Below are 12,406 nucleotides of genomic sequence, written 5' to 3'. Positions count from 1 at the left end.
AGGCGCCGTGACAGGCAGCGTGCGCGGCCCGGCTCCCCGGAAGCCGAGGGAGGAAGGTGTTTGCTGGAGGACCGGAAGTCGAGGCTGGGTGGGGGGGGGCGAGGGAGCCCCCGAGTCGCCAGTTGTTCGGCATCGCTGCGCTCGCTCCTCCCTTTCCGGGATGTCGGCGAAGAGAAAAGCCGAGGCCATGATCCCGGCCGAGGAGAGCGACCAGCTGCTCATCCGGCCCCTGTGAGTGACGGCGGGCGGCGGAGCAGCAGGGGGCTGGGGGGCCGGCGGGGGAGCGGCAGCGGCAGGAGGGAGCTGGGGCGCTTGGGGGCCAGTGGGAAGCTGGGGCACTGAAGTCCTTTCACACATAACCTGCACCAACATGGTGTCGCAGGCCTTCAGTTTGTGGCACCGCATTAGTGTCACGTTAATGTGTCTGTCACTCTGTGTGGAGTGACTGTCAGAAAAGGGGGCAGACCCCTTCCTCTCCCCCTCCCCCCCGCCCCCATTGGTGGTGTGTTCTCCAATTAGTTTTCTCCAAGCCAGTGACAAACGTGAACTCCTGGATCACTCTACCAGTCTTACCGTAGTAGCATCACAGACATTCCCCTTAAACTCTCCAGTCTATCTTGCCACCCAGACAAATTGGACTTAGTGAGAAAATGGTTACTTACGCCAAACATCACATCACATTTCGGTTGCTTCCAGTCCCAAGAGACCAGTCACTTCCTCCAGATCACTTAGTATCCTAGACCTTACACAAAGGACTAGGTTGGTAGCCCATTCTATAGTGAACTAACTAAAGGTTTATTAGTTAAGAAAAGGAAATGAGAGTTATTAAGAGGTTAAAATAGGTAAAATATATTAACAGATGAGTCACAGTTTGTAATTCCAAATGGTGGTAGTGATGTAATAAACTGCCAGTTTACCAAAAGTATTTTCAGGGTTCCCATATTGTCTCTGGGGATCTCTGGTTTGAGTCTGGTATACTTCCCTGGAAGAGTCCAAACAGTCCAGAGATATAGGTTCTTTCCTTGAATACATACTTAAAGCTTCTTCTCACAGAAAACAAGCTGACAAGGTCACTACCCCCATGGGCTTTTCCTTTGATCACAGAGAGTAAGGAATGCGTTTTGAGTCTTTAAGCTCCAGTCATCACACACAATGACCACTTGCTTTGAAATTAACACTTTTCTGATAAAATTCTTCATTTGTGTTCCACAAGGCTTCTTTCTCGTTTGATGGGTTATTTAGTTACAGGGGTATACACACTGTAAATGATTGCTACTACTTTATAGCATGATACAGCTAAATGAAAACAACGCACATAACATTCCATTAGTTTTTATGAAGTTTAAACACCAAGTACATTCTTTAACAAAATCACTCTGAGCTATATTAATACACAAATGAATTGGCTTGGGGCTCTGGCATGAGCTGGCACCTGGTTTGTCAGTGTCACAGTGTCTCCTTCATAATCTAGACTCCCAGGTGTTTCACTCCACAGATCCACTGAAATGTAACCATCGCTAAGGCTCCGTGTTTGTCACGGAAGTCACAGATTCTGTGACCTCCGTGACTTCTGCAGCAGCCTGGTGCGGCTGGCCCAGGAGCTGCCTGAGCAGCTCAGGCAGCCCCTGGGCTTGTCACACTAGCTGCTGCTGGGGCAGTCTTGGGTCACCCCACCCCCCAGCAGCAGGAGTTTGGGTGTGTGTGGGGGGGGGGGTCTCAGGGCTGGGGATTGGGGTGTGGGGTGGTGCTTATCTGGGGGGAGCTCCCTGGAAGGGGGATAGGAATCCCTTCCTAGCTCTGCGTGCTGCTTCTGCCTGCAGGCACCACCCCCACAGCTCCCATTGGCTGCAGTTCCCAGCCAATGGGAGCTGCAGAACTGGGGCTTGGGGTGGAGCAGAGGCAGCACGTGGAGCTAAGAGCTGGGTAGAGAGCTGTCTATGACTTTGACTAAAAATACTCATGACTAAAACATAGCCTTAACCATCACTGGTGTGTGAGCGCAGCAGCTACGCAAATAGCATGCTGTCCAGCGGTTGGGGGCTGGGGAAAAGAGAGATTGAGGTAAGACTGTTGTATCAGACACAAGTTTAAAGAATCCATGACTCTTTTTAAAGTCCATGTAGAGGAGACAGCACCACTGTTTTTAAGGTCTCCTGTAAAAAGCCCACACACTAACTTCTGATCATGATGGTCCCTTCTGGCCTTATGGTCTGAGTCTGTGAACTTGTATGGGATTCACTTTTGGGGCTGATCCTGAGTGCTTCCTTGGAGACTCTTGCACCTTCAGGTGCCATTGTCTTCCTCACATTGGATCCTTTCTGTTTCAGATAAAAGACTTGTGTGCATAGTGTCAGGATTTTAAACTGGTGGCAAGGAGTCCTAAGTGTTTTGCACTGGTTGCTTAGACTTAGAAGACATCCCCTGCATATAATTTAGTCAGTATAATATTTTTTATTATGCTAATAAAATGTTTTCAATATGTTATAAAATTAAATATGAGAATAAAAATAGAAGTGATATAGCTAAAGGAAAAGGCTGCAATATCAGCTTGGTGAGATTCTTGTCCACTTAAGTTTAATAGGTCTGTGCGATGGATTTGTAATAAGATTCAAATATGGATTAGATTTGATATAGCCCTTTGTGAGGTATTTTTTTAAACTTTTATAAAACAAAGCTTTCTTTCTTTATGCTTTGTACATTTTGCTTTGAGCCATGCAGTTGAACACCAACTGTGTATACTCTAAGGCCTTTTTTACACTACAAAGTTTTGTTGACAAAAGGCAGTTTTTGTCGACAAAACCGTGGAGGTGTATACACTATAATGCTCCTCCTGCTGACAAAACTCTCCTGCTTTGTCAACAAAATAAAACCACCTCGATGAAAGGTGTAGTGCTTTTTGCTGCAAAGTTAGCGCAACAGAGCATTAGTGTAGACACTGCATTTGTTATGTCGCCCTAAGTGGCCTCCAGGAGATATCCCACAATGCTCACCGTGACCGCTGTGCTCACTGTTTTGAACTTCGCTGTCCTGCATCCAGCTGCACACGCATGTGCCCCATCCCTTTCAAAGCCCTAGGAAGTTTTGAAATTCCTCAGCATGGAGAGCTCACCTAGGAAGTTTTGAAATTCCTCAGCATGGAGAGCTCACATAGCTACTGCCCAGCTGAGCATGCTGGCTTCCCACAGCAAACACATTCCTGCTTGGACTATAGGGGTGGGGGTGGATCTCCTTCCTCTGTGGGGAGAGAGGGCTGTGGGAGAACTCTGAGGGAGTCACAGAATCAAAATATTAATGCAGAATCCTGCTCTCCCCAGGACTAGAACCAGAGCAGCAGGCAGGGGGCAACGGGGGAAAGACTGCCGTGCTGTGCAGAGTCAGGGAGGGAGGAGCGGGCTGATGTTGGGGTGTCCCTCTCCCCCCACCAGTGTACTGTTCTCCTCCGGGGTGGGGAGACGGGGATGCCAGCTGTCTGTGCACCAGCTTCTGCCTCAGGACTGGTTGCTTCTGGCTGCTGTCTGAACTTGGGCTTTGTCTACACTGGAACTTGAATGACAAAACTTTTGTCATTCAGAGGTGTAAAAAAACCACACCCCTGAACGACAAAAGTTTTGCCAATGAAAAGCGCTGATGTGAACAGTGTTTTGTCGCAGGAGAGCTCTACTGCCGACAAAGCTACCGCCGCTCCTTGGGGGTGGAAGTTTTTTGTCGGTGGGAGAGCTCTCTCCTGCCAACAAACAGCGGCTACACTGCATGCCTTTTAGCGGCACAGCTGTAGCAGCACGGCTGTGTCACTAAAAGGTGCGTAGTGTTGACATAGCCTTAGAGTCAGCGTGCAGACACTCACTCTCCCCAACACAATCTGTCTCTCTCACATATACACACTCCTCCCCACGCACTCTCTGACACAGTCCCCTAACACACAGTCTGTCTGACTGTCTGTTGCTCTCTCACACTCTTCCCCCCGCCCCGACCTTCTGTGGGCTTGTGTTAGTGTTCAGCAATGTCATTTTGGTCATATTACCAAGTGCGACTTTAATAAGTGATTTAAAATGTGTTACTTTTCAGGCACACACAGCAATCATTACAAGGTTCATAGCATGGTGCAAACAAACAATACTCTACAGCAACACACACTACTGTAGCTCAGTGTTAATATGCTCCTTCAAAGCATCCCTCAGCCAAATAGCACCCCCATTGGGCTCCTCTTATAGCCTTGTGTTCATAATGAAGGATCCGTACTTTCTGACAGAGATGGCTGGGTTGCAGGTTACCAGAGCAGTTGAAAAGCAGCTAGCAATCTACTAGGATACCCATGGAACGATTGGATTGCGAAACCCCTTATCATGTGATGCTGTACCTGCCTCCATGAGGCACTGCAAACCTTCCCAGTTGCACAGTGCACTGTGGAATAGCTACCCACAGTGCTCTGTTTTCTGTCGATGCAAGAGCTGCTACTGTGGATGCACTCCACCAACACAATGAGCATAGTGTGGACATGCAACAGTGGTTTAATTACAGCAGTGGCTGTATGTCGGCGGAACTTGCGTTGACAAAACTCTGCAGTGTAGATCAGGGGTTCTCAACCCGGGGTCAGAGGTCTTTTAATTGGTACATCAACTCATCTAGATATTTGCCTAGTTTTACAACAGGCTACATAAAAAACAGTAGCAAAGTCAATATAAACTAAAATTTCATACAAACAGACAATGACTTGTTTATACTGCTCTATATACTATACACTGAAATATAAGTACAATATTTGTATTCCAATTGATTTATTTTATAATTATATGGAAAAAGTGGGAACGTAAACAATTTTTCAGTAATAGTGTGCAGTGACACTTTTGTATTTTTATGTCTGATTTTGTAAGCAGGTAGTTTTTAAGTGAGGTGAAACATGGGGGTATGTAGGACAAATCAGACTCCTGAATGGGGTACTGTAGTCTGGAAAGGTTGAGAGCCACTGGTGTAGACAAGACCTAAATGGAAGTGAACTGGTTGAAAGGACTGTAAATGTGTCCTGTTTACATTTGTTTGCAAACTTTTTAACTTTAACAAAAGCTGCTACCAACTGATGGCTGTTTCTTGGCCTGTGTGAAATAGGTTTGGTGATTTCAGTCCAGTTGCCAGTGAATAGGTATCCACATCACACAAAACACAATCACAGTTGGCACCCTTGGAGTTTCAACAAAGAGCCAAGGATTCACACTGAGCTCTCATTACAACCCTCGGGTGCTAAGAGACATTACATGACTTCACTTTCCCTCTCCCTTTTGTTCTGTCACACTCATTAAAAGGTACTTTGTTTATTTCAGAGGACAGAAGATACAGGTAGCTGCTAATTATTGGTAAAAGAAAGAAGTAAAACTCAGACTTTCAGCAAACATTATGCTAGGGCATATGAGAAAAAGAAAAGGTAGTTTTTTTAGAAGAATCCAAAACCAGGCATGTGGGAATAGAGTTCTAGGGGTAATGAGTTTATTTAACAAAAAAAATTATTTTGACTGGTAATTTCTGAAACTACCAAAGGATTTGAAGCAGCTGGTGAGGCTACTGAGCAGTTAAAAGCAAATCTCCCTCAATCATGCAAGAAATATTCTGTGCAAAATGCATTGTACACATACATTAACCTACCCTAAGCTGAAAAAAAGAAAAGCAGTGACACCGCTCTCCTAGAATCATAAGAATTACTGTACTGGAACAGACCCAAGGTTCATAGAGTCCAGTGTCCTGTCTCTGACAGTGGCCAGTACCAGGCCAATCAGAGGAAGACATAAGAACTGTACAGCAGATAGAGCTGGGATAATCTGCTCCCCACTTTAGGTCTCTCCCTGATCACTTCGAAAGAGGTGAAATCCTGAAGTCTGAAGTTTGATCTCCCTTCCAAAATTGGGTATTCCTGTTATCCATATAAACATCTGATCCCTTTAATCTTGCCTTTGGATAAGTGATTTCTACAGTGGTGTAACTGGATGACTTTAGATACATCAGGAAACCAGTGTATACTTTGTTTAGGCTCCCCCTTTGTAATGACTACATTAATATTGACACTTTAGTTTCTTTAGTAATAAATGAAGAAACAGAAAAAATGTTAGATAAATAATTCAAAACTTTTATTCTGTCTCCTAGCATTGCGTGCTGAAAGCTTCAAAATACCGTAACTTAAATGGCCTTTCGTAGCAAGAGAGTTGGGGCTGAGGTAACAGTAGAGAAGGAGCAGAGGGATAGGTCCCCCACCCCTACATGGTACTGTCATCACCTGATTGTACTGAATTTAGTGGAGCATAAAGAGCTGTGCTCTCTGTTGCATCACCCTCTGAGAAGCTTAATGCTAACATCTTTCTTTATCAGTTTCTTTCTTCTTATTTGGCATCTGTCAATTTTTATGCTCTGGAGGCTTGACCTATGCCACCAAATTGCAAAGATGAACTTGAGAGTAGATAAGTTAGGTCACTGCTAAATGACCCAAACTATATTTACTCATTTATCAGAACAAAGCATATGAATTATTAAAGCATGTGTGTTTACCAGTGTGGTGAACAAAATATTTTGGAAATGAGTTAGCTTTCAAAACAGATGTTCTCAGCCCAGTCCTTTTTTGTCACAGATGAAAGCATTGCACATCGTTAGTGAAGTAAAATCGTAGCTGTGCAGGAAAAGGGGAAGTATTACTAACACACAGAGCCCTTTATCATGGAATTTTCAAAGGCACCTCTCGCCACAATATCAAGCATTTCAAAATTTTAAATTGCTTTTTACTAGAGTAAGCCTGTGTCAAGGGCTGATATATTAGTACAAATTATACTGAAATAGAAATGTCTCAGCCCATCAGAATGCAGGGAGGCTATATAGCTGTGGATACTTAATGTTTAATTCCCCCCACATTATGCAGTTCACTGCACTATGTTGTTTCATAGAGTTTAAGGCCAGAGGAGATCATCTAGTATGGCCTGGATATCACAGATCACTAATTTTTAGCCAGATACCTCTATATTAAGGCCAAGATTTTGTTTTGGATGTGAGATTTGTAGAATGACTGAATGGTTATTTCTTCCCCATACAGTATGAAAATCTTTGACTGACCACCATTAGCCAATCAGAGTACTGGTATTTGCATAATTGCACAAGTTCTTTGTTATTTTCCTTGCTGTGAATATGCAAAACGTGAATCTGCTTGGGCTGTTGTAATTCCTGTCTTTGGGTTGGCTTCCTATTCAGAATTTTCAAGTTGCTTGTCATCAACAAATATATGACCTCTGTTCTTCACTTTTCTGACAGAAACAGAAAATCTCCCTGTACATGTGAAGCTGAAGGGGGAGTGTGGGGAAGAACAGCACACCAAAAGCAAGGAGATGAGGGCTGATACTCCATTGAAAGGGAGAGTGGCTTTAAAACATGGTTTAAATCCCTGGATTCATTTTCCTCCTTCCTCTGATTTTTACCCCCCTTCTTTCGTACAGATCACTGAAACTCGTGTTTCTATAATAATGGCCATGCATATGAGTGTTCATTGGCTTTTTTATGTTAGGGGAATCCTGTCTTTCCTTCCCTAACATAAAAACCTATTGCAGTTACTGAGGACAAGCACCTTACTTATCTGTAGGGAAGAAACTGAATGGCAGTGAGGAAAAGGGATGGTAAAAGGAAAAGCAATAAGAGCTTAATTATTTGAAAACAATGTACCTTAGGGTGGTTTGACAATTGGTTTTGCTTTTTGTGTTTTTTCTCCTTTCACTGAAAATTTTGTGTCTAATAAAAAAAATCAGTATAATAACTTGCGGGCATTTCCTGTTAACTCTGAAATAATTCTGTGCTGGGCTAATAGTATCTGATACCTTAAGTTCATTCAGCCTAGGAAACAGTTGTTATATTGTAAATAGAAAGCACCCTCAAGTTATCAAAATATTTCAGGGGTCAGTTTGTTTTAAGCATTTAGATTGCTTTAGCCCATGTCTGCAACAAGCATTCACTTGCCATCCTAGAGAAAAGATACTAGTCCTTTCCCAAATTTATGTCTTCTGTGCTTTAGTCATGGACAGGATCTCAGTTTCATTGAATGAAATGTCACTGTTCAGTTTAAATAGTGATTGGCCTATCATTCTACAGTTGGATTGTTAAACAGTAGAATGGTGAGTTCTGCAAATAGGCATCTAAATGCACTTAAAACAGGGTTGTAGTTAACTGTATTTAGATAGGGTGGGTGGTTTTTTGTTTTTGCTAACTTTATCATGGATTTCCTTTCACAGAGGTGCTGGGCAAGAAGTAGGAAGATCATGCATTATTCTGGAGTTTAAAGGAAGAAAAATAATGGTAATTATTTGTATACATCTGAATTACCAGGATCTGTTGTAAAAAGCTATTGTGTGTTAAATCCAAGTTCCTCACAAAAGTCTGGTATCAATGACTGTCTTTCCCTAAACAGGCAAAGTCTCTGGTTCCCAAGAGCAACGTTACCTAGAGGATGTGATATTATATGAGATTTTAATTTAGTAACAAAAGATGTGTATAAATCCTGAGAGAAAATTCAGGTATCTATTTATGTGTAAGTGTAGGTGATATGCTCACAATCTACTTTTCAGTGGTGTCCGAGCCTAACCTTTACTTTGTTCACACAGTTGTGTGTGTATGCACAGATGCTCTGTTTGCTTTTCCAGCATTAATGCCTGTGTGCTCAGGTGATAGAATCCACACGTGAAAGGCTGTTTACCCATGCTCTCAACTGTTACTATTGGAAAAGTGTGGCTGGAGGCTCGTGTAGGTACAAAATTGCACATGCAAAGGCTCATGTCTGAAAAATATGCTTTCAAAAGGCATTCAGTTTTCCACTGAAGATAAGTCACCTACACAGATACCGTAGAGGCTAGCTTGGAGTCTAATATATCACAATGTGTCAAAAACTGTGAATAAGCAAAATGAATTTTTCCCACTGACTTGTAACTGTGCCATAAATTTGTGTGTGGTTTTTTATAGGTTTTTAGTAGGAGTTTTAATTGTTTTTCATCACTTTTCAGCTTGATTGTGGAATTCACCCTGGCCTAGAAGGAATGGATGCCCTTCCTTACATTGACTTGATAGATCCTGCTGAGATTGATCTCCTCTTAATCAGTCAGTAAGTTGCATTTAGAACAAGAATTAATGCTTGCTTTGAGTTCTTGCTCTAAGCAGTGTTAAGAAAGGGTGGGGGCAGATGTCATCCAGATACTATTGGTGTGATGAAAGGACAGTAGTTCCCAATATTTTTTTAGTGTGAACTGTTGCATAATCTGTTGATTGCATATTGATTATATTACTGATTTAGTTTCCCCAATTAGCAGTCTGAAATTTGGCTGGTTCTTGTCCCAAAATCAGGCTCAGTATTATCAGAATTAGTGTTCAGTTGGGAGCCTTGACATGCACAGTTGCAATACTCTCACTTAGGAAATCACACTATATTTATAATAGTTTTATTAATACAGTTAGCAACTTCACAAACACTTCAACCCAGCAAAGCAGTTAGAGATAATACAGAATGAGCTGAGCATCCATAGGCTTACACCATCTCTTGCAAACAACCTGAAGTGTTAGTTATCTTTCTCATCTTTCCCCTCACCATCGTCAGTGGTTGTCATCCTGACATCTCCCCAGGTACAGAGGCCAGGATACAGCTTTTATAATATGTTCTCTTGAGACCCCTATGCTTAATGCGTGTTCAATAGGGGTTTCAGTCCCTTTTCCTTATTTGTAGTTCCTCTCCCTACTGATATTGGGGTGCCCTTCTCTCATAGGTTATTAATCTTTTTACATCAAGCTTGTTAGCATATGTCAATTAGTTAGCATGGCATTCTTGTGATCAGACATCTACTGATGTCCCCAACTAAAAATATTCCAAGCTGGTATAAACTAGCATCTTGTGATTACCTGTCAGCAGTTTAGTCATTACAGCATTCCATCTTATGATGTTTTATGATCTGGGGTTACTCTTGGTTAGCTACTTATGCTAAGGCCTTTTGGGCCTTATGCCTTAATTGGTTTAGCTAAATTATTGTCTTACAGGCCTTGAGGCTTGCAGGCTTATTGGTTTATTGCCTTAATTTATACCTGTGGCTAACCTAGCAAATACCTGTAGGCTACAAAACTATTTCTTAATGTCATAGCCTTCCTCCATGCCCATTGTGACCTCGTGGCCACACCCCCCTCCCTTTTGTGATCACATAAATCACTGTAAAAAGAACAGGAGTACTTGTGGCACCTTAGAGACTAACAAATTTATTAGAGCATAAGCTTTCGTGGGCTACAGCCCACTTCATCAGATGCATAATGTCAACTTCAGCAATTGTTTATGTGGAAAAGAAATATTAGGAAAGTATTTATTGATTTTGTAGCTGTCTTTAATGGGCGTTGGATCAGGAGTTGAGAAGGCACCTGTTGACTTAAATGGGTCTTGGATTGGGCTGATAATATGACTTAGCTGCTGGAAACAAGGAGAGCCAGCCCTGTGTGACCAGTTAGTTCTCCATGGACCACCAGTGCCCCACAGACCAGAGTCTGAGAAATGCTGATACAGGGGTTACAGAGGCATTCACTCAGATACTTTATGTAATTAAGATGCACTTGTTGCACCTTTATCTCAAAACCACTGTTTTAAAATTAGCATCATTAGTAGGAGTGACCAATTTGTTATCTAGTATGCTACTAAAAACATATTTTAGTGGTTCACGTCTAATCTGTGGTGGCCCATGTGCCAACTTTGGGGCTACTGCTATTAGCTTTATTCTGTCATCCGTTGTGTGTGTGTGTGTGTGTGTGTGTGTGTGTGTGTGTGAGTGAGTGAGAGAGAGATTCATTCTCTTACCTGCCATTATCAGTCCTTTTTCTTTAGATGCAAAAAACCCGTAATTGTAAGGTTCTATAGTAAAATTTCATCAAGAAATGCAGACGTTAAAATGCAAAAGTTAACTTTTCTCTATTCCATTTTAATATATCAATCTTAAAATCTAGGAATATACAGAATGCATAATTCAGCCCAGTTAACATTGATGATTAAAACCTAATTTCCTGATTTTTTGTAACATAGCATTAATGTGGTAAATTAGTGAATGGTTTGGCATTTAAAAAAGACGATTGAAATCCTACTCAGAGTAGGTATCAATGGTTCACTGTCAAACTGAGATGTTGCATCTAATGGGGTCCTGCAGGGGTCAGTCCTGGGTCCAGTACTAGTCAATATCTCATGACTTGGATAATGAATTGGAGAGTATGCTTATAAAATTTGCAGATGACACCAAGCTGGGAGGGGTCACAAGCACTCTGGAGGGCAGGATTAGAATTGAAAACGACCTTGACAAAATGGAGGATTGGTCTGAAAGCAACAAGATGGAAATTCAATAAAGACAAGTGCAAAGTACTACACTTAGGAAAGAAAAATCAAATGCAAAATCCCAAATTAGGAATAACTGGCTAGGCTAGTAGTACTGCTGAAAAGGGTCTTGGGGATTACAGGGGATCAGAAATTTAACAGGAGTGATTCAAGTGTGAAAAAGACGAATAATATTCATGGGGTATATTTAATAGGAGTGTTGCATGTTAGAGATGGAAGGTAATTGTCCTGCTGTACTAGGCACTGGTGAGGCCTCAGCTGGAGCACTGTGTCCAATTCATGACATCATACTTTAGGAAAGATGTAGACAAACTGGAAAGAGTCCAGAGGAGAGCAACAAAAATGATAAAAAATTTAGCAAACCTGAGATATGAGGAAAAAACAGACATCTGTAGTCTTGAGAAAAGAAGACTGCGGGAGGGGGGAATCTGATAATAGTCTTCGAATATATTAAGTGCTGTTACAGAAAGAAATGTGATCAATTGTTCTCCATGCCTATGAAGGTAGGACAAAAAGTAACCGGTTTAATCTGCATCAAGGGAGAGTTAGGTTAGATAGTAGGGAAAAAATTCTAACTGTATGGGTAGTTAAATTCTGGAATAGGCTTCCAAGGAAGGTTGTTGGAATCCCCATTATTGGAGGCTTTTTAGAACAGGTTAGACAAATGACTCTCAGGGATGATCTAGCTTTACTTGGTCCTGCCTCAGTGTAGGGGGCTGGACTTGATGACCTCCCAAGGTCTCTCCCAAACCTACATTTCTATGGTTCTGTGATTTGTATTATGTGATATTAATGTATTAACTGTATTCATTTGTCTATTTTAAGTTTCCATTTGGATCACTGTGGGGCTTTACCATGGTTTCTGCAGAAGACCAGTTTTAAAGGAAGAACATTTATGACTCATGCTACAAAAGCTATTTACAGGTGGCTTCTTTCAGATTACGTCAAGGTTAGGTAAGTTGACACACTGGTTGTTTTTATAACTCCCTCCTGAATTATTGCTCCTGTCTGTCCAGTGGGGGAAGAGTGTGGGAAATGATGCAATGACTT

General features: G+C 42.1%; 1 protein-coding gene across 1 annotated transcript in view; it reads left to right on the top strand.

Moving 5' to 3' along the window:
- Nucleotides 1–84: 84 nt before the first annotated feature.
- Nucleotides 85–12,406, top strand: part of CPSF3 (cleavage and polyadenylation specific factor 3) — a 55,721-nt gene continuing 43,399 nt past the window's right edge. Inside the window, exons 1-4 of the mRNA XM_074947680.1 lie at nt 85–231; nt 8,247–8,310; nt 9,012–9,109; nt 12,182–12,310. Of these exons, the coding sequence (XP_074803781.1) occupies nt 161–231; nt 8,247–8,310; nt 9,012–9,109; nt 12,182–12,310 (362 nt within the window). The 5' untranslated portion in view covers nt 85–160. The remainder of the gene's footprint in view (nt 232–8,246; nt 8,311–9,011; nt 9,110–12,181; nt 12,311–12,406) is intronic.

Source organism: Natator depressus, chromosome 3, assembly GCF_965152275.1.
Source record: "Natator depressus isolate rNatDep1 chromosome 3, rNatDep2.hap1, whole genome shotgun sequence".
Classification (NCBI taxonomy): domain Eukaryota; kingdom Metazoa; phylum Chordata; order Testudines; family Cheloniidae; genus Natator; species Natator depressus.
This window is presented reverse-complemented; position numbering and strand designations above follow the sequence as displayed.